Below are 20920 nucleotides of genomic sequence, written 5' to 3' on the forward strand. Positions count from 1 at the left end.
TTCCACCACTAGGGGAGCAAGCACTGTTTAATTAGCAGCAGTGGACCGCTTCTGAGGCAGGAAGAGGCTGACCGAGGCACAGGCACATGAGGAAAGCTACAGCTGAGGGAGGGGAAGGAACATCAAGGAACAACTCTCCAACAACCAGCTGTCCCTAAACCTAACTCTAGAAGACTTGGAAAATGGTGGTGCACTGAAGGTAACCTTAACAAAAATCTCAATCCCAGCTCAGCTTCCCCACTAATGGCCTAGAAGAACAAACAGTGTGCCCATTTCTAAACAGATATTTTTACCTCTGTCTCTCCTGCCTTGACATATGTCTGGCATTCAGTAAGAAATTATGAGGCACCCACAAGAGCAAGAGAAAAACTAAGCCACTGTGAAGAGCAAAAGCAGTCAACAGAACCAAACTCAAATGTGACAAGGATGTCGAAACCAGCAGACAAGGAATTTAAAGTAACTATGATTCATATGTTAAAGGCTGTAGTGAAAATGTTGATAACATGCACATACAGGTGAGGAAGACTCAACCAGCTACTGTTTATAGGAAACCCACTATAAATATAATGATATAAAGGGATTTAAAAGTAAAAAGATGGATAAAGATATACCATGGAAACACTAATCAAAAGGAAGTGTGGTTATATTAGTATCTTATAAAGTATACTTGAGCACAAGGAATATTTCCAGGTATAAAGATGATACATAATGATAAAAAGGTCAATTCACCAAGAAGACATAATAATCCTAAATGTGTGTATACCCAATAACAGCTTTGAAATACATGAAGCAGGCCAGGCACTGTGGCTCATTGTAATCCCATGCATTTTGGGAGGCTGAGACAGGAGGATCATTTGTGCCCAGAAGTTTGCGACAAGTCTGGGCAACATGGTGAGACTCTGACTCTACAAAAATAAAAATAAATTAGCCAGGTGTGGTGGCATATGCCTGAAGTCCTAGCTACTTGGGAGGCTGAGGCAGGAGGATCACTTGAGTCTGGGAGTTGGAGGCTGCACTCCAGCTTGGGCAACTGGGTGACAGAGTGAGACACTGTCCTCCCTCCTCTCCCCCTCAAAAAATACATGAAACAAAAACTGAAAGGAGAAATAGATAAATCTAGTTACAATTGGAGGCTTTAATATTTCTTTTGCATAATCAGTAGAAGTAGTGTACAGAACATCAATAAGAAGATAGAAAATCTGGGCCGGGCGCAGTGGCTCATGACTGTAATCCCAGCACTTTGGAAGGCCAGGGCGGGCAGATTACTTGAGGTCAGGAGTTCGAGACCAGCCTGGCCATCATGGTGAAACCCCCATCTCTTGGAGGCTTTAATACTTCTTTTGCAGTAATCAGTAGAAGTAGTGTACAGAACATCAATAAGAATATGGAAAACCTGGGCCAGGCATGGTAGCTCATGACTGTAATCCCAGCACTTTGGGAGGCTAAGGTGGGCAGATTACTTTAGGTCAGGAGTTTGAGACCAGCCTGGCCAACATGGTGAAACCTCTGTCTCTATTAAAAATATAAAAATTAGCCGGACGTGGTGGCAAGTGCCTGTAACCCCAGCTACTTGGGAGGTTGAGGCAGGAGAATCACTTGAACCCGGGAGGCAGAGGTTGCAGTGAGCCAAGATTGTGCCACTGCACTCCAGCCTGGGTGTCAGGGCAAGACTCCGTCTCAAAAACAAACAAACAAACAAAACAAAAACAAAAACAAAAACCACCTGGACAGCACTACCAACCAGCTCTTTCTAATTGACATTTAGAGAATACTCTAAATGTGGATGACAGTGGAATACATACTCTTTTCAAGTGCATTTGAAACATTTACCAAGATAGGCCACATTCTGGCCATAAAACAAAACAAATTTTTTAGAATTGAATTTATGCAGTGTTGTTTATGGAATTAATCCAGACAGAGGTCAACAGAAAAATATCTAGAAAATCCCCAAATATTTGGAAGTTGAACAACATATTTCTAAGTATCCTTTGGGTCAAAGAGGAATTCATAAAGGAAATTACAAAATATTTTGAATTGAATAGATAATGAAAACAATAAAAATTTGTGAGATGTGACAAAAACAGTGCTTAGAAGGAAATTCATAGCATTAAGTACATACATGAGAAGAGTTTTCAATGACTGAACTCAATAATTTAAGGTACCTTAAGAAACATGATAAAGAAAAGCAAACTAAATTCAAAGCAAGCAAAAAGAAGGGATAAATATGAGACTGGAAGTAAAATACACTGAAACTAGAAAATATGAAAAAAAATCAACCCAAAATTTGGTTATTTGGAAAGTTTAATGAAGTTGATAAATCTATAGACAAACTGACCAAGATAAAAAGAAGATAGAAGATAACAATATTAGAAGTGAAACAGGCAGGGCACAGTGGTTCACGCTTGTAATCCCAGCACTTGGGAGGCCGAGGCAGGTGGATCACTTGAGGTGAGGAGTTCGACACCAGCCTGGCCAACTGTCGAAACCCCATCTCTACTAAAAATACAAAAACCAGCCATACATGGTGGCAGGTGCCTGTAATCTCAGCTACTCGGGAGGCTGAGGCAGGAGAATCACTTGAACCCAGGAAACGAGGAGGCAGAAGTTGCAGTGAGCCAAGATTATACCACTGCACTCTAGCCTGGGCAACAGAGTGAGACTCTGTCTCAAAAAAAAAGAAGAAGAATTGAAAGAGGCAACATTACTATAGATGTTGTACACATTAAAAGCACAATAAAGGAGTATTAGAAAAAACTTCTTACTCATAAATTTAACAACTTTGACAAAATGGATAAATTCCTTAAAAGATACAAACTACCAAAACTTAAGAGAAAATAGATAACCTAAATAGTTTTATAGTTATTAAAGAAATTTAATTTTTAGTTTAAAATCCTCCATTGAAGAAAACTCCAGGACCAGATGGGTGCACTTCAGGAATAAATAATACTAATTCTACATAAATCCTTCTAGAAAGTAGAAGAGGATGGAACACTTCCCAGTACATTTTATTTTACCCTGGCACCAAAACCAGTATCTCTAATGAACACAGATGCAAGGAAAAGAAAGAAAAGGCATAGAGATTGGGAAGGAAGGCACAAAACAGCCTCTGTTTATAGATAACATGATTGTCTATATAGAAAATCCCAAAGAAACTATAATAAAGTCACTGTGTCTAAGAAGTAAGTTTAGCATGGCCTGTGTTGTAGATAACATGATTGTCTAAGAAGAAAATCCCAAAGAATCTATAATAAAGCTATTATATCTAATAAGGGAGTTTAGCAAAGTCACAGGACACAAGGTCAACTAAAAAAAAAAACTACTTCTTGTATATACTAGCAATGAATATTTGGAAATGGAAAAAATTGTAAAAGAATCACTTATAGTAACACCAAAAATTCCCCCGTGAGGGCTGGGTGTGGTGGCTCAAGCCTGTAATCCCAGCACTTTGGGAGGCCAAGGTGGGAGGATCACTTGAGGCCAGGTGTTCAAAACCAACCTGGCCAACATAGCAAGACCCCATCTCTTAGAAAAAGAAAAACCTGGGACGGGTTCCAAGATGGCCAAATAGGAACAGCTCCGGTCTGCAGCTCCCAGCGGGATCGACGCAGAAGACGAGTAATTTCTGCATTTCCAACTGAGGTATCTGGTTCATCTCATTGGACAGTGGGTGCAGTCCATGGAGGGCGAGCCAAAGCAGGGCGGGGCATCACCTCACCAAGGAAGTGCAAGGCGTTGGGAGATTTCCCTTTCCTAGCCAAGGGAAGCCCTGACAGACTGTACCTGGGAAAAACGGGACACTCCCCCTGAAATACTGTGCATTTCCATTTCCTGGTCTTAGCAAACGCAGACCAGGAGATACTGTCCAGTGCCTGGCTTGGGGGGTCCCACACACATGAAGCCTTGCTCACTGCTAGCACAGCAGTCTGAGATCACACTGCAAGGCAACAACTTGGCAGTGGGAGGGGTGTCCGCCATTGCTGAGGCTTGAGTAGGTAAACAAAGCTGCCTGGAAGCTCGATCTATTCAGAGCCCACCACAGCTCAGCCAGGCCTGCTGCCTCTGTAGACCCCACCATTGGGGGCAGGGCATAGCTGAACAAAAGACAGCAGAAACTTCTGCAGACTTAAACGTCCCTGTCTGACAGCTCTAAAGAGAGCAGTGGTTCTATCAGCATGGTGTTTGAGCTCTGAGAACGGACAGACTCCTCAAGTGGGTTCCTGACCTCCATGTAGCCTAACTGGGAGATACCTCCTAGTAGGGGATGACTTACACTTCATACAGGCAAGTGCCCCTCTGGGACAAAGCTTACAGAGGAAGGATCAGGCAGCAATATTTGCTGTTCTGCAATATTTGCTCTTCTGCAGCCTCCACTGGTGATACCCAGGCAAACAGGGTCTGGAGTGGACCTCCATCAAACTTCAACAGACCTGCAGCTGAGGGACCTGACTGTTGGAAGGAAAACTAATGAACAGAAAGGAATAGCATCAACATCAACAAAAAGGACATCCACACCAAAACCCCATCTGTAGGTCACCAACATCAAAGACCAAAGGTAGATAAAACCACAAAGACGGGGAGAAACCAAAGCAGAAAAGCTGAAAATTCTAAAAACCAGAGCACCTCTTCAAAGGATCGCAGCTCCTTGCCAGCAACGGAACAAAGTTGGACGGAGAATGACTTTGACGAGTTGACAGAAGTAGGCCTCAGAAAGTTGGAAATAACAAACTTCTCCGAGCTAAAGGAGGATGTTCAAACCCATCGCAAGGAAGCTAAAAACCTTAAAGAAGATGAGATGAGTGGCTAACTAGAATAAACAGTGTAGGGAAGACCTTAAATGACCTGATGGAACTGAAAACCATGGCACAAGAACTTCGTGACGCATGCACAAAGCTTCAATAGCCAATGCGATCAAGTGGAAGAAAGGGTATCAGTGATTGAAGATCAAATTAATGAAATAAAGTGAGAAGAGAAGTTTAGAGAAAGAAGAGTAAAAAGAAACAAAGCCTCCAAGAAATATGGGACTATGTGAAAAGACCAAATCTACGTTTGATTGGTGTACCTGAAAGTGATGGGGAGAATGGAACCAAGTTGGAAAACACTCTTCAGGATATTATCCAGGAGAACTTCCCCAACCTAGCAAGGCAGGCCAACATTCAAATTCAGGAAATACAGAGAACACCACAAAGATACTCCTCAAGAAGAGCAACCCAAGACACATAATTGTCAGATTCACCAAGGTGGAAATGGAGGAAAAAATGTTAAGGGCAGCCAGAGAGAAAGGTCAGGTTACCCACAAAGGGAAACAGACTAACAGCGGATCTCTCGGCAGAAACTCTACAAGCCAGAAGAGAGTGGGGACCAATATTCAACATTCTTAAAGAAAAAATTTTCAACCCAGAATTTAATATCCAGCCAAACTAAGCTTCATAAGTGAAGGAGAAATAAACCTTTACGGACAAGCAAATGCTAAGAGATTTTGTCACCACCAGGACTGCCTTATAAGAGCTCCTGAGGGAAGCACTAAACATGGAAAAGAACCGGTACCAGCCACTGCAAAAACATGCCAAATTGTCAAGACCATCGATGCTATGAAGAAACTGCATCAATTAATGGGCAGAATAACCAGCTAACATCATAATGACAGGATCAAATTCACACATAACAATGTTAACCTTACATGTAAATGGGCTAAATGCCCCAATTAAAAGTGATAGACTGGCAAATTGCATAGAGTCAAACCCATCAGTGTGCTGTACTTAGAAGACCCATCTCACGTGCAGAGACACACATAGGCTCAAAATAAAGGGATAGAACAAGATCTACCAAGGAAATGCAAAGAAAAAAAGGGTGGGGGGGGGTTGAAATCCTAGTCTCTGATAAAACAGACTTTAAAACAACAAAGATCAAAAGAGACAAGGCCATTACATAATAGTAAAGGGATCAATTCAACAAGAAAAGCTAACTATCCTAAATATATATGCACCCAATACAGGAGCACCAAGATTCATAAAGCAAGTCCTTAGAGACCTACAAAGAGACTTAGACTCCCACACAATAATAATGGGAGACTTTAATACCCCACTGTCAATATTAGACAGATCAACGAGACAGAAGGTTAACAAGGATATCCACGACTTGAACTCAGCTCTGCACCAAGCAGACCTAATACACATCTACAGAACTCTCCACCCCAAATCAACAGAATATACATTCTTCTTAGCACCACATCACATTTATTCTACTTTTTTTTTTTTTTTTTTTTGAGACGGAGCCTCGCTCTGTCGCCCAGGCTGGAGTGCTGTGGCCGGATCTCAGCTCACTGCAAGCTCCGCCTCCCGGGTTCATGCCATTCTCCTGCCTCAGCCTCCGGAGTAGCTGGGACTACAGGCGCCGCCATCTCGCCCGGCTAATTTTTTGTATTTTTAGTAGAAACGGGGTCACCGTGTTAGCCAGGATGGTCTCGATCTCCTGACCTCGTGATCTGCCCACCTCGGCCTCCCAAAGTGCTGGGATTACAGGCTTGAGCCACCGCGCCCGGCCACATTTATTCTAAAATTGACCACATAGTTGGAAGTAAAGCACTCCTCAGCAAATGTAAAAAACGGAAATCACAACAAACTGTCTCTCAGACCACAGTGCAATCAAATTAGAACTCAGGATTAAGAAACTCACTCAAAAGCGCACAACTACATGGAAACTGAATACCCTGCTCCTGAATGACTACTGGGTACATAACGAAATGAAGACAGAAATAAAGATGTTCTTTGAAACCAATGAGAACAAAGACACAACATACCAGAATATCTGAGACACATTTAAAGCAGTGTGTAGAGGGAAATTTATAGCACTAAATGCCCACAAGAGAAAGCAGGAAAGACATAAAATTGACACGTTAACATCACAATTAAAAGAACTAGAAAAGCAAGAGCAAAGAAATTCAAACGCTAACAGAAGGCAAGAAACAACTCAGAGCAGAACTGAAGGAGATGGAGACACACAAAAAACTTCAAAAAATCAGTGAATCCAGGAGTTGGTTTTTTGAAAGGATCAACAAAACTGATAGACCGCTAGCAAGACTAATAAAGAAGAAAAGAGAGAGGCATCAAATTGATGCAATAAAAAATGATAAAGGGGATATCACCACCAATCCCACAGAAATACAAACTACCATCAGAGAATACTATAAACACCTCCACCAAATAAACTAGAAAATCTAGAAGAAATGGACAAATTCCTGGACACATACACCCTCCCAAGACTAAACTAGGAAGAAGTTGAATCTCTGAATAGGCCAATAACCAGCTCTGAAATGGAAGCAATAATTAATAGCTTTCCAACTAAAAAACGTCCAGGACCAGATGGATTTACAGCTGAATTCTACCAAAGGTACCAAGAGGAGCTGGTAGCATTCCTTCTGAAACTATGCCAATCAACAGAAAAGGAGGGACTCCTCCTTAACTCATTTTATGAAGCCAACATCATCCTGATACCAAAACCTGGCAGAGGCACAACAAAAAAAGAGAATTTTAGGCCAATATCCCGATGAACATCGATGCAAAAATCTTCAATAAAATACTGGCAAACCGAATCCAGCAGCACATCAAAAAGCTTATCCACCACGATCAAGTCGGCTTCATCCCTGGGATGCAAGGCTGGTTCAATATACTCAAATCAATAAATGTAATGCATCACATAAACAGAACCAAAGACAAAAACCACATGATTATCTCAATAGATGCAGAAAAGGCCTTCAACAGAATTCAACAGCGCTTCATGCTAAAATCTCTCAATAAACTAGGTATTGATGGAATGTATCTCAAAATAATAAGAGCTAGTTTTACAAACCCACAGCCAATATATTGAATGGGCAAAAACTGGAAGCATTTCCTCTGAAAACTGGCACAAGACAGGGATGCCCTCTCTCACCACTCTTATTCAACAGCGTTGGAAGTTCTGGCCAGGGCAGTCAGGCAAGAGAAAGAAATAAAGGGTATTCAGTTTGGAAAAGAGGACGCCAAATTGTCTATGTTTGCAGATGACATTATAGTATATTTAGAAAACCCCATTGTCTCAGCCCCAAATCTCCTGAAGTTGATAAGCAACTTCCGCAAAGTCTCAGAATACAAAGTCAATGTGCAGAAATCACAAGCATTCCTATACACCAATAACAAACAGCCAAATCATGAGTGGACTCCCATTCACAACTGCTACAAAGAGAATAAAATACCTAGGAATCCAACTTATGAGGGATGTGAAGGACCTCTTCATGGAGAACTACAAACCCCACTGCTCAAGGAAATAAAAGACACAAACAAATGGAAGAACATTCCATGCTCATGGATAGGAAAAATAAATATCATGAAAATGGCCACAATGCCCAAGGTAATTTATAGATTCAATGCCATTCCCATCAAGCTCCCAATGTCTTTCTTCAGAGAATTGGAAAAGACTACTTTAAAGTTCATATGAAACCAAAAAGAGCCTGCATTGCCAAGGCAATCCTAAGCAAAGGAACAAAGCTGCAGGCATCATGCTACCTGACTTCAAACTATACTACAAGGCTACAGTAACCAAAACAGCATGGTACTGGTACTAAAATAGCTATATATATAGACCAATGAATCAGAACAGAGGCCTCACAAATAACACCACACATCTACAACCATCTGATCTTTGACAAACCTGACAAAAAGAAGAAATAGGGAAAGGATTCCCTATTTAATAAATAGTGCTGGGAAAACTGGCTAGTCATATGTAGAAAGTTGAAACTGGATCCCTTCCTTACACCTTATCCAAAAATTAATTCAAGACGCATTCAAGACTTAAATGTTAGACCTAAAACCATAAAAACCCTAGAAGAAAACCTAGGCAATACCATTCAGGACATAGGCATTGGCAAGGACTTCATGACTAAAACCCCAAAAGCAATGGCAACAAAAGCCAAAATAGACAAATAGAATCTAATTAAACGAAAGAGCTTCTGCACAGCAAAAGAAACTACCATCAGAGTGAACAGGCAACCTACAGAATGGGAGAAAATTTTTGCAATCTGCCCATCTGACAAAGGGCTAATACCCAGAATCTACAAAGAATTTAAACAAATTTACAAGAAAAAAACAACCCCATCAAAGAGTGGGCAAAGGATATGAATAGACAGTTCTCAAAAGAAGACATTTCTGTAGTCAACAAACATATGAAAAAAAGCTCATCATCCCTGGTCATCAGAGAAATGCAAATCAAAACCACAACGAGATACTATCTCACACCAGTTAGAATGGCGATCATAAAAAAGTCAGGAGACCACAGATGCTGGAGAGGATGTGGAGAAATAGGAATGCTTTTACACTGTTAGTGAAAGTGTAAATTAGTTCAACCATTGTGGAAGACAGTGTGGCGATTCCTCAAGGATCTAGACTAGAAATACCATTTGACCCAGCGATCCCATTACTGGATATATACCCAAAGGATTATAAATCATGCTACTATAAAGACACATGCACACACATGTTTATTGCAGCACTATTCACAATTGCAAAGACTTGGAACCAACCCAAATGTCCATTAATGATAAACTGGATTAAGAAAATGTGGCACATATACACAATGGAATACTTCACAGCCATAAAAAAGGATGAGTTCATGCCCTTTGCAGGGACATGGATAAAACTGGAAACCATCATTCTCAGCAAACTATCACAAGGACCGAAAACCAAACACTGCATGTCGTCACTCAGGTGGGAATCTGAACAATGAGAACACTTGGACACAGGGCAGGGAACATCACACACTGGGGTCTGTCATGGGGTGGGGGACTCAGGGAGGGATAGCATTAGGAGAAATACCTAATGTAAATGACGAGTTGATGGGTGCAGCAAACCAACATGGCACATGTGTATGTATGTAACAAACCTGCACATTGTGCACATGCACCCTAGAACTTAAAGTATAATAAAAAAGAAAAAAGAAAAAGAAAAACCCTCAAGAAAATCTTAGGTATAAACTTCATAAAATATGTGCAATGACTATACTGAGAACTATAAAACAAGGATGAAATAAAGATTTAAATAAACAGAGAGGTATACTATGTTTATGGATTGGAGTACTCAACATTGTTAAGATGGCCTGTTCTTCCCCAAATGATCTATAGCTTCAATGCAGTTCCAGTGAAAATCCTACCAGGCTTTTGTAGATAAAAACAAGCCAATTCTCAGCTGAGAGCGGTGGCTCAAGCCTGTAATCCCAGCACTTTGGGAGGCTGAGACGGGCGGATCACGAGGTCAGGAGATCGAGACCATCCTGGCTAACACGGTGAAACCCCGTCTCTACTAAAATACAAAAAACTAGCCAGGTGAGGTGGCGGACGCCTGTAGTCCCAGCTACTCAGGAGGCTGAGGGAGGAGAATGGCGTGAACCTGGGAGGTGTAGCTTGCAGTGAGCTGAGATCTGGCCACTGCACTCCAGCCTGGGCGACAGAGCGAGACTCCGTCTCAAAAAAAAAAAAAAAAAAAAAAAAAAATGCCAATTCTCAAATTTATAGGAAAGAATAAGGGGACTAGAATTAACTGCCCTCCCAACCCAAATGGTGAAAAAGATGAACAATGCAGTTGGTGGACCATACTGTCTGATATCAAAACTAACGGTAAAGTTAGGGTAATCAAGACAGTGTAGTATTGGTGAATTGGTAGATAAATAGATGAGTGGAACAGCATAGAGTTAAAAATAGACACACATTTACCATTTGATTTTCTACAATAGTGCAAAGACAAATCAATGGTAAAGGGATAGGCTTTTCAAAAATGGTGCTAGAAAAGTTAAAGATCTATTTTTTTAAGCGAGTTTGACCTATACCTCATACTATATGCAAAAATCAACTCCAAATGGATAATAAATCTAAACTTATAAGCTATAACTATTAATCACCTGTTTTGTGGTACTTTTTAAAATCATGTATTAAATTTGTAGACACATACAAGGATATGTTTCTCAGCCATTTATCGTCTATGAGTTTTTTTGTACATTTTTTTTATAGTAATGCCATAACACTGTAATAACTATCATTTTGTCATATGGCTTTATGTTGGGTGAGACAAGTTCTCCCTCATTACTCTTATTTTGCTTTTTTACTTGAAAAGTCTATGCAATCCAACTCATTCTTCTTCATTAGTCATCTGAATCAACTTTTCACTAGTATCATCAATGATATATTTACCAAACGAGTCTTTGCCTATTAGACCCCTGTGTAGCATTTGACATCATGATTACTCTTTCTTTGAAATTCTCCCCAAATGTGTACATTTGTATTAGTCAGCTTGGGCTGCCATTGCAAAATACCTTAAACTCTCTTAAACAACATAAATTAATTTTTTCACAGTTCTGGAGGCTAGAAGTACAAGATCAGGTTGCCAGCATGGCCAGGTTTTGGTGAGGGCTCCTTGCCTGGCTTGTAGAAGGCCACCTTCTCTCTGTGTCCTCACGTAGGGGAGAGAAAGCTTTGGTATCTCTTATAAGGACACTAGTTCTATTGGATCAGGGCTCTACCCGTAGGACCTCATGTAATCTTAATTACCTCCTTAAAGGCCCTATCTCCAATATAGTCAAATAGCAGATAAGGGCTTCAACATATGAAGTTGGTGGTGGGACACAATTCAGCCCATGGCAATATTATTTTCATATTTATTTTATTGTATTGTAACTGTTTTGCTATCTCACTCCACTATACTTTTGAGCTCCTTAAGGGTGGGGATTATATCTAATTTATTTGTGTATCTCTAATACTTGATACATAATAAGGCACCCAATAAACATTTAAAATGAATAATGAGATGACATAATTCAGCTTGTGTTCCCGTCTTAGGTAATGGTATTACCATGTATCTGTCTTCCCAGGTCGTAAATCTCAGTCATTGTTTACTTTTCCCTTTTATACCCCCCATGTTCAACTATATCCCTAGTACTAAGACTTTGACTTTCTAAAGGTCTTTCAAATCCATCCCTACTCCAGCTCCAGGGCTACATCTTTCCTATCATCATGTGTCAGATTGTTTTTATTGCCTCTTAACAGGATGTCTTAGTCAGTTGAGTGTTGCCATAAAGGAGTATCTGAGGATAGGTAACTTAGGAGGAAAAGAGGTTTGTTTGGCTCACAATTCTGCTGGCTGGAAGGTGGGCATCTGGTGAAAGCCTCAATCCTCTTCCACTCACGGCAGAAGGCAAATGGGAGTTGGCATGTGCTGAGATTACATGGAGAAAGGAAGCAAGAGAGTGGAGGGAGATGCCAGGCTGTTTTTAACAAGCAGTTTTGTGGGAACTAATGGGTGAGTACTCACTCCTCCTCCCCAGGGAGGGCATTAATCTAGTCTTGAGGAATCTGCCTCCATGACCCAAACACTTGCCATTAGGCCCCACCTCCAACATTGGGGATCAACTTTCAACATGAGGTATCAGGGGACAAACACCCAAACTACCGCACAGGATTTCTGGTTTCCAGTTTGTCCCATCCAATCCATACTTTGCCGCGAGATCAACTTTTCTAAAATGCCCATCTAATCATATCACTATCTTTTAGTAACTTTCCATAGCTTAAGACTAACATCCTGAACTCTTACCCTGTCACAGTCTTTTGTGATCTGGCCTCTGCCTACTTATTTACCTCACAACTTCCCGATGTATTCATTATGCTCCAGCCTTACTAATTCACCTACAGTTTTATAAATATATGATCCCATTTCATGCTTCTGCACCTGTCCTTCCCTCTTCTTGGAATACTCTTTTCAACTTCTGTATCTCGTGATTTTTAAAAGGTGCTTTTAAAAAGGACTTTCCAACCACGGGCCCTTCCTGACCTGTTCCAGGTGGAATTAACCTCGTCATCTTCAGTCTTCCAATACAGCTTGTAGAAATCTGATTTTAGTGTATTGTAATTATTTGTAATTGTATTTATCATCCATACTAAATGATAAACTCTTGGAGGCTGGAGACCACAGATAGTTGATTTTTATATTCTCAAATCGAACACACAGTAGGTACTCCATAAATGTTTGCTGAATGAATGAATGAATTAAATATATAGCTTTAATGTTAAAAGTGAATATTTTATTTATTCAACAACCACTGTGTGCTGGGCACTGTGTTAGATGCTGGGGCAAAGGAGAATTATGGCATGTAGGTTACAATAATTGGCATCCTTTTTTTTTTTGGAGAGGGAGTTTCACTTTGTCACCAAGGCTTGAGTGCAGTGGCTCGATCTCAGCTCACTGCAATCTCTGCCTCCTGGGTTCAAGCGATTCTCCTGCCTTCGCCTCCTGAGTAGCTGGAACTACAGGCGCACGCCACCATGCCTGGCTGATTTTTTATATTTTAGTAGAGACGGGGTTTCACCATGTTGCCCAGGCTGGTCTCGAACTCCCGAGCTCAGGCAGTCCACCCACCTTGACCTCCCAAAGTGCTAGGATTACAGGCGTGAGCCACCGTGCCTGGCCAATTGGCATTCTTTGAAGAAAAACTCTGAAAACAGACTGAATGCCATTTCTGTACAATGAGGTGAAGTTCCTTTGTCTTTTTCCCTTCTATTAATTCATCCTTCATACTCCTTATTTTAAACCCCCTCCCAGAACTACTGTTCTATGGCTGCCAATCTGACTACCTAGAATAAGTTAAGAGGAAGATCAGTATAGGTGGAATAGCAGGAGATATTTTAGTAACAGTTTAGTTATTAGTTTTTGATAAAAGTTTCTGATTTGTCATTTCTCCTATGAAAGTCATAGTTACAAGGACTCATACTTTTCCAAAAGTACCTTTTTAAAAGATAGAGACAGTCCAGGTGCAGTGGCCCATGCCCGTAATCCCAATAGTTTGGGAGGCCAAGGTGGGTGGATTACTTGAGGCAGGGAGTTCAAGACCAGCCTGGCCAACATGGCAAAACCTTGTCTCTACTAAAAATACAAAAATTAGCTGGGCATGGTGGCACACACCTGTTATTGCAGCTACTCGGGAGGCTGAGGCACAAGAATGACTTAAACCCGGGAGGTGGAGGTTGCAGCAAGCTAAGATTGTGCCACTGTACTCTAGCCTGGGCGATAGAGCGAGACTCTGTCTTTTTTTTTTTTTTTTTTTGCTGGGGGGACGGAGTGTCGCTCTATCACCCAGGCTGGAGTGCAGTGTCACCATCTCGGCTCATTGCAACCTCCACCTCCCGGGTTCAAGCAGTTCTCTGCCTCAGCCTCCCAAGTAACTGGGATTACAGGCATGCACCACCACGCCCAGCTAACTTTTGTATTTTTAGTAGAGACGGGATTTCACCATGTTGGCCAGGCTGTTCTTGAACTCCTGACCTCGTGATCCACCTGCCTCGGCCTCCCAAAGTGTTGGAAAATACAGGCGTGAGTCACTGCACCCGGCGAGACCTTGTCTTAAAAAAAAAAAAAAAAAAAAAAGTGTATCAAGAAACCTGTGTTAAAGACCATGGCATCAACACTATAAATCTTAAGTTGCTAAGGTTCTGTACCTCTTAGACTGGGAGCATGAGCCCCTTGGGATCTGAGTTTCTAAGATTGCTTTGCTTCTGTGGTTCTTGTTCCTATCGACTTTTCTTTCTATGAGTTACATGAGTATTCTCTACTACGGACCCCCGAAACCTAAATATTGGCAGAGTCTACAGCTTCTGCTGTGTGTCTGCCCTCCCTGGCTGAAATCTTGCCATGCTTCTCTGTCCTTTTTTGATCTTTAGCAATGACACCTGTTCTATCAGTTGCTGTTCCCCTACTATGAGTGAGGAATGATCAGTCCTCGCGATAGTGTCCATGTCTGAAGCAAGTGGTGCTTGTGGTCCTAGGCAATCATAGCATATGGACATGGTGTTTGGCAAGGGTGTGAGAGCTGTGGGCTGTGACCTCAGGCAGCTTTGTTCTCCCGGAACATTTTGAATAACTGCAGATGGGTGGTTTGGAGCAAATGAATGTTCTAACCACAGAGTCTCTTTCTCATTGTAGAGTTGCCTCACTCACAGAGCTCTCCAACTGTCAGCAGCACCTGTACTAAAGTGCTCTATTTCACTGACCGGTCACTTACGCCCTTCATGGTCAATATACCAAAGAGGTGAGATTCTGGGATCATTATACTTCACTGTAAAGAAGGAAAGGAAGGCAGAACCTCATTAGTTACTGCCCATATGAGCAGCTGGAAGGTGTTTGAGAAGCAGTATAGTTAGATCTCACTGCAGTGAGATGAGCCAGAGAGATAGAGATTCTAGTTTCAGCTTTGCCACTATTCGGTGGTATTATAAAAGACAAGTCATGATCTACTACTAGATACAGGTACAACAATAGTACTTCCAATCCTGATAACTATGCAAATATTGCTCTGCATTTGGAAGAATCTTTTTTTTTTTTTAAGTGTTCAAAATAGCTCCTGCTGATACAATGGATTGCAGCCTGGCACTCACTCCAGGACTATGACTAATTGATCTTTGTTACTATTCAATGACTGCAACTAATTCCTATTGAGAAATTATGTTGAAAACCTTCCAAAAAGTTAATGTGCTTTCTTTTAAGGGAAATGGTTTTGAAATAAAAATATTTAAACTCTGCAACCAACTATTGAGAGAGGTTATAGGATTTTCCTTACCTAGACAGTCTGCTTATTTAGTCTGGGTTAGACGTCAGCTTCCTAAAGATAGAGGGATAAAGATGGTGATACTTGATTTGATTCTACCATCCTAGAGAATTGGGATATTGTAGCAAAGAAGAAAATCAAGAGAACTTTGATATGTTTATGGTTATTCAACAAATTTGATTTCAGGGACTTTATGTCTTATTTCCAGAGAAAAGTGATTTGGCTCCTGAAGCAATAAGTCAATTTTAAATTCTCACATCACCCCATATTTAATACTGTTTTCATTCCCTAGTGATGACTGGTTCTCCAGCCTCTGCTGCTTTAGTCATCTGGGTTATCAGGGGCAGTGACCTAATGAGGGGCTATTTCTGCTTATTGACTTTGGCAGGGGGCTGGGTTTAAAGTTAACATCTTATCTTTCCAGCTATTGATCAACAGTCTATTTTAGTGCTCTCTCTTTGTGTTGCAGGTTGGAGGAGGTGACACTAAAGGATTTTAAAGCAGCTATTGATCGGGAAGGGAATCACCGGTATCATTTCAAAGCACTGGATCCTGAGTTTGGCACTGTCAAAGAGGAGGTAAAGAATCTCTGGAGAGTCTGTATGTTATTGTTTCTTTCTGAACCCTGAAGCCTCCTGTTCAAGCACTGGTGTCCAGAAGTACATGAGTTCCCTGACCAGGTCAGAGGAATTTGCCAGAGCCTCAGACCATGGTCTGATTACCCAAGTGGTCATAGAATAGTCCAAGATGTTGATAGGTTCTTTAGTTGTAGGACTTCATCATTTGACCAAGAACTTGGATATAATTTTTATTTTAAATTATTTTGTTAGGGAAAATAAAGAACCTAAGACAATAATTTTCCATCTGTAGCCAAATCTTAGAAAACTTCTTGCTTCCTATGTAGAGCAAAATAAACAGGCATGGATATATGGAACTGTGTATTTCTCATAATGAAATCAAGGAACTTCTAGGGAGTTATGCATGCTTATGCCCAAGTCCTTGAGTTAAGTATTTTCTTAGCCTACACGTCTCTTTAGAATCCATTTGTCAAAGACAGACTTTTTGGGGGCAATACAGTTCTGGGTTATACAGTATTACAAGTGGATTCACTGCAGTTACAGAATGAAAAAAGTTATTATAGAAAAAGTAAAATTTTATTTTGTAAACATTTCCTTAGTGAAATGTTTTAATAACCCTGTTTTATTAGTGGCTTAGGAAATGAGTTGAATCAATTAATGAAAATAACTGCCATTTGAGAAATTGTTGAGTCTTTTTTCCCCACCCTTTCTTTATATTGCCTGGTACATAAATTTTCCACTTTCTCATTTTTAAAATACTTACACTACTTCTTTTCTCTAAGAAGCCCAAAGTACTTTGTGATTGGTAATTTATTGATTCTTACAAATCTCTATGAGCAAAGTAGTATTAGGGATGTTTTTAAACTATTTCATAGGTCTGGATCTAAGAAAAAAATAAAATATCAGTTGCAGTTCTAGGGACAAGACCAAAAGGACATAGACTCTTAACTCAAGGCTTTCTTCTATATGTTCAAGGTCTTATTTTTATTAGCAGCAATTGTTTAGTGAGTGAGATTCCCTGTTTTTCCTTGTGGCTTTTTTTTTTTTCTCTAGATTTTCCATGATGATGATGCCATCCCTGGATGGGAAGGGAAAATTGTAGCTTGGGTAGAAGAAGACCATGGAGAGAATTAATGCCAAGTATCAGATTGAGGGCTTATGGAACCTGGTCACTCCCTGGCTGCTTCACTCAGGAAAGGGAACTAAAACCAGAATACGCTAAGAAGTTTCTAGTTTGTATGCCAAAACAGAAGCTTCTCCAAGTATGATGGCCACAGGTCAGTCCTATTTCTGTGCCTGGCATATCTGGTACTTAAAATTCTGTCCAAATGTAGACCATGGGTTCATCTGGAGTTCCTTGTCCGTGGGAACACAGTGTTCTATTCTACTCTGAGGACAACAAACCGAAGGCCTTAAACGATGGGGATGGATGATCCCGCCTCTATAGGGGCATGGCTGCTATTATCTGGAAACTAGGAATTGGATGCATCACTCCTGTGTGTTACAGTATTATTTTAATTGGCCTCAATGGTTGCAGCAATCAGAGTCCCAGCGTTTGTACTCGCAGACAAGGCAAAGGTACCAGCTTTTCTGTTTCTTTGAACCTACTGCAAACCAAGAATAACTCGTGAGGTGGTACCAAAGATGAAAGCCCAGTCTTCAGTAATCTTTTGAACCGGACATGGATGGTGCTGAATTGTTGCTTGGATGGAAAAAGGGCTGCCCATATTGTGCTACACTATGCTAAAACTGTAATTTAGTAAGACCTTGGGCTGCATCTTCTGTCTTAACTGGTTCTGCAGCTTGTCCTTTTGCCCACATAGGGCCTATTATGTACTGTTAGTTTTCTCTGGGGACTCTTTAACTTTAGAGCCATTTCTTTTTCTTCAAACTGATGAACTTTGTGTTTGAAAGGACTAAGGAGTGAAAAGCTCCTTGAAAATCCAGGCGGGTATGGAAAGGTGCTGCTACCCATATCTTTTTGACTTTCTTTGTTTCATGACTTTAACTCATGGCATCTCCTTTGTAGTAAAAGGAGACAGATCATTAATTTCAGCATTTCTTTGTGATTTATAAGTACTGAGCATGAAGTACTTGTCTGCCCCTCCTCATTTCAAGGCCAGTTATTTTCTATTTATGTATTTAGTCTAGGCTGATCCTTTAGGGCACAGTAGAAACCATGGGGCGTGGAGCATGAGTTGTGAATGGCAGGGATCATTCTGGGTAAGAAAAACCTAGAATCATTTCTCATGTGCAACATTGTCAAGTGAAGAAGCTAACAGTTCAACTGCAGAGATTATTTGATAACCTGGGTTTTCTCATTCATCCATCAAGCACCATCAACCAATCAGCCATTATTATTTATATTATGTATTACCAAAAGCAGTCTGTCTGCCTGTGACCTCCAATGTACACTGCCAAACACAGAGTAGGAAACATCCCTTCTGGGTTCTTGACCTGTCTCCAATTCATCTCCCCTTTTCACTCCCTGGCTCACTCAACAAACTACTCTTTAGAGCTCTGAGATGACATCCTGTTGTTTTATATAGATGTGTCTTTTAAAAATAGTTCATGTTTGGAGAATTCTTTTGTACTCATTTGCTTTTTGTCTGAGAACCATGTCTATTTTTATAACTGGAGTGTGAGTTCTGTATCTTCTCACATTCTGTATACTGTATCCATTTTCTAGAGAACCCAGTAGCTTTTATACAGTCTCTTCTTACCACCCCTTGTGGTTTCAGAACAAGCTTTATTTTATTATGAGTATACTAATGACAACTAATTCCTGTTCCAATTCTACCTGTTTTAGTTGTGAAGGTAGTTTTGTGTAATCCAGTTGATTGCTCCTCTGGCAGAGAGGAGCTCAAAAGACACTTGATGTCTTTCATGTAAGTTTACCTGGTCTTTTCCTATTGAAGAATTTTTCATCAGAAACGATTGGGAAAGTTTGGGAAAGTCAGCCAAAAGAAAGAATTCATTTCGAAAGCAAACAGAAGAAAACAGTATATTCTCTCAGTTTTTCCCTAGGAAGACTGGAGAAGAAGTCCTCATGTCACCAGTTTCTCTGTTGCATGAATTTTAGTGTTTTGCTATAAGACAGCATGAGGGCTATCAGGCCAAAATTCATTATTGTATTTCCAATACAGTTTGTCTTGAATGTCTGTCTCTTAAACCAATTTTTACTTGTCAGTTTTCTCTCAGCAAACAGTCTTACTGTTACGTGGAATTTTAACTTTTCAGAGAAAATTTCCAAAGTCCTCTACCTTATTTGGCTTTTCTCTCTGTCTTTTGGAAAAGGAGCTGCATGGCCTCAGTGCCTCCATAACAAACTAAAGTTGAGTTCACGGGAGAACATTGAGTTCATTTTTTTCCCCTTTAGCTAGGTAATCTCATATACCACAGGTACATAACCAAGCATCTCTGCTAGAGGATGTACCTCTCATAACTCCTGTGTAAAATGAGGATCCTGTTGGTGATCTTCATTCCAGTTTCCAAAGCGAGAGGAGCCTTCTGAGCAGAAGTATGCAAGACTGATTCTGTTTGGAACAGTTTCCTATTTGGCTACATTCTAGGAGGCCTCCTGACTTACTCATAGTATTGTGCCCTGGTGGCATTGGTGGGGTAGCTTGTCTTGCTACTTGCTAAAGTTCTTTTTCTTTGAGAAAACTGAGGAACCAGAATGCTTAAGAGTTCATAAAATAATCTCTAAACCATGTTAGGTTAAAACAAAATGACCATCTCACAAAAACGAGTTTAGTTGAATGCTCAATTCCTTACAAAATCTTCATTTAAGGCTGAGTGTGGTGGCTCATGCCTGTAATCCCAGCACTTTGGGAGGCCGACGCAGGAAGACTGCTTGAGCCCAGGAGTTCAAGACCAACCTGGGCAACATAGCAAGACTCCATCTCTACCAAGAAATTTTATTACAAAAGTAGCTGGGGATGGTGGCACATACCTGTAGTCACAGCTACTCAGGAGGTTGAGGTGGGAAGATTGCTTGAGCACAGGAGTTTGAGTTTGCAGTGAGCTGATCATGCCACTGCACTCTAGCCTAGGCTACGGAGCAGGACCCCATCTCCAAAAAAAAAAAAAAAAAAAACGTCATTTAAAAACTGAAGAATGTTCTCTTCTTACTCAGTTCCCTAAATTAGCTGGGGGGATTGGGACACTTTACAATTTTTACATTTTTAAATTTGAAGAATTTGTTTTAAACTTACTTGGTAATGGCAATTCTACTTACCAACTTTTCAGCTCTTTTTGACCAGGATGGTTGCAAATTAGGGAAAATATCTTTACACTCTATATCCAATCCAAGAGGACTCTAATTACTTAAAAGCATTTATGTCATAATTAAAATTATTTTCACTGTTTCCATAAAATAAGCATTATGATTGCACACTCATTCTGTCTGAATTTACGTAAGAGGTATAGCTTGCTTAAAATACATATATATGTAAAGTTATATTTTCTTAGAAACATGGATGTTTGCAGCCATTGCTTTCAAAGAGATTATTACTGTGTATTCTCCGTTTTACAATATGTTTTCATGAAGACTTTGTTACACCAGAGGCTTCTGATTATGAAAGTGATAACCAGTTTTAACTGCAAGTATGTACCAGATTTGTGAACTAATTTAAAAAACCACGAACTATGAATAAAATGGAGTTTGCAAACTAAATATCATTAATGATTTTCACTTGTGTTTATTGATAAGATTAATTAATAAAGCCATT

The 20920-nt window shown here is 40.4% G+C and overlaps 1 protein-coding gene across 2 annotated transcripts in view; it reads left to right on the forward strand.

Moving 5' to 3' along the window:
• DIXDC1 (DIX domain containing 1) overlaps window positions 1-19359 on the forward strand; it is a 99615-nt gene extending 80256 nt beyond the window's left edge. For both annotated transcript variants that reach the window (XM_023208224.2, XM_023208225.2), the window contains 3 exons: window positions 14988-15093; window positions 16079-16187; window positions 17241-19359. In XM_023208224.2, coding sequence (XP_023063992.2) covers window positions 14988-15093; window positions 16079-16187; window positions 17241-17321 — 296 coding nt within the window. In that variant the 3' untranslated portion in view covers window positions 17322-19359. The remainder of the gene's footprint in view (window positions 1-14987; window positions 15094-16078; window positions 16188-17240) is intronic.
• Window positions 19360-20920: the final 1561 nt, after the last annotated feature.

This window comes from Piliocolobus tephrosceles, chromosome 13 (genome assembly GCF_002776525.5).
Source record: "Piliocolobus tephrosceles isolate RC106 chromosome 13, ASM277652v3, whole genome shotgun sequence".
In the NCBI taxonomy this organism is placed as follows: Eukaryota; Metazoa; Chordata; class Mammalia; order Primates; family Cercopithecidae; genus Piliocolobus; species Piliocolobus tephrosceles.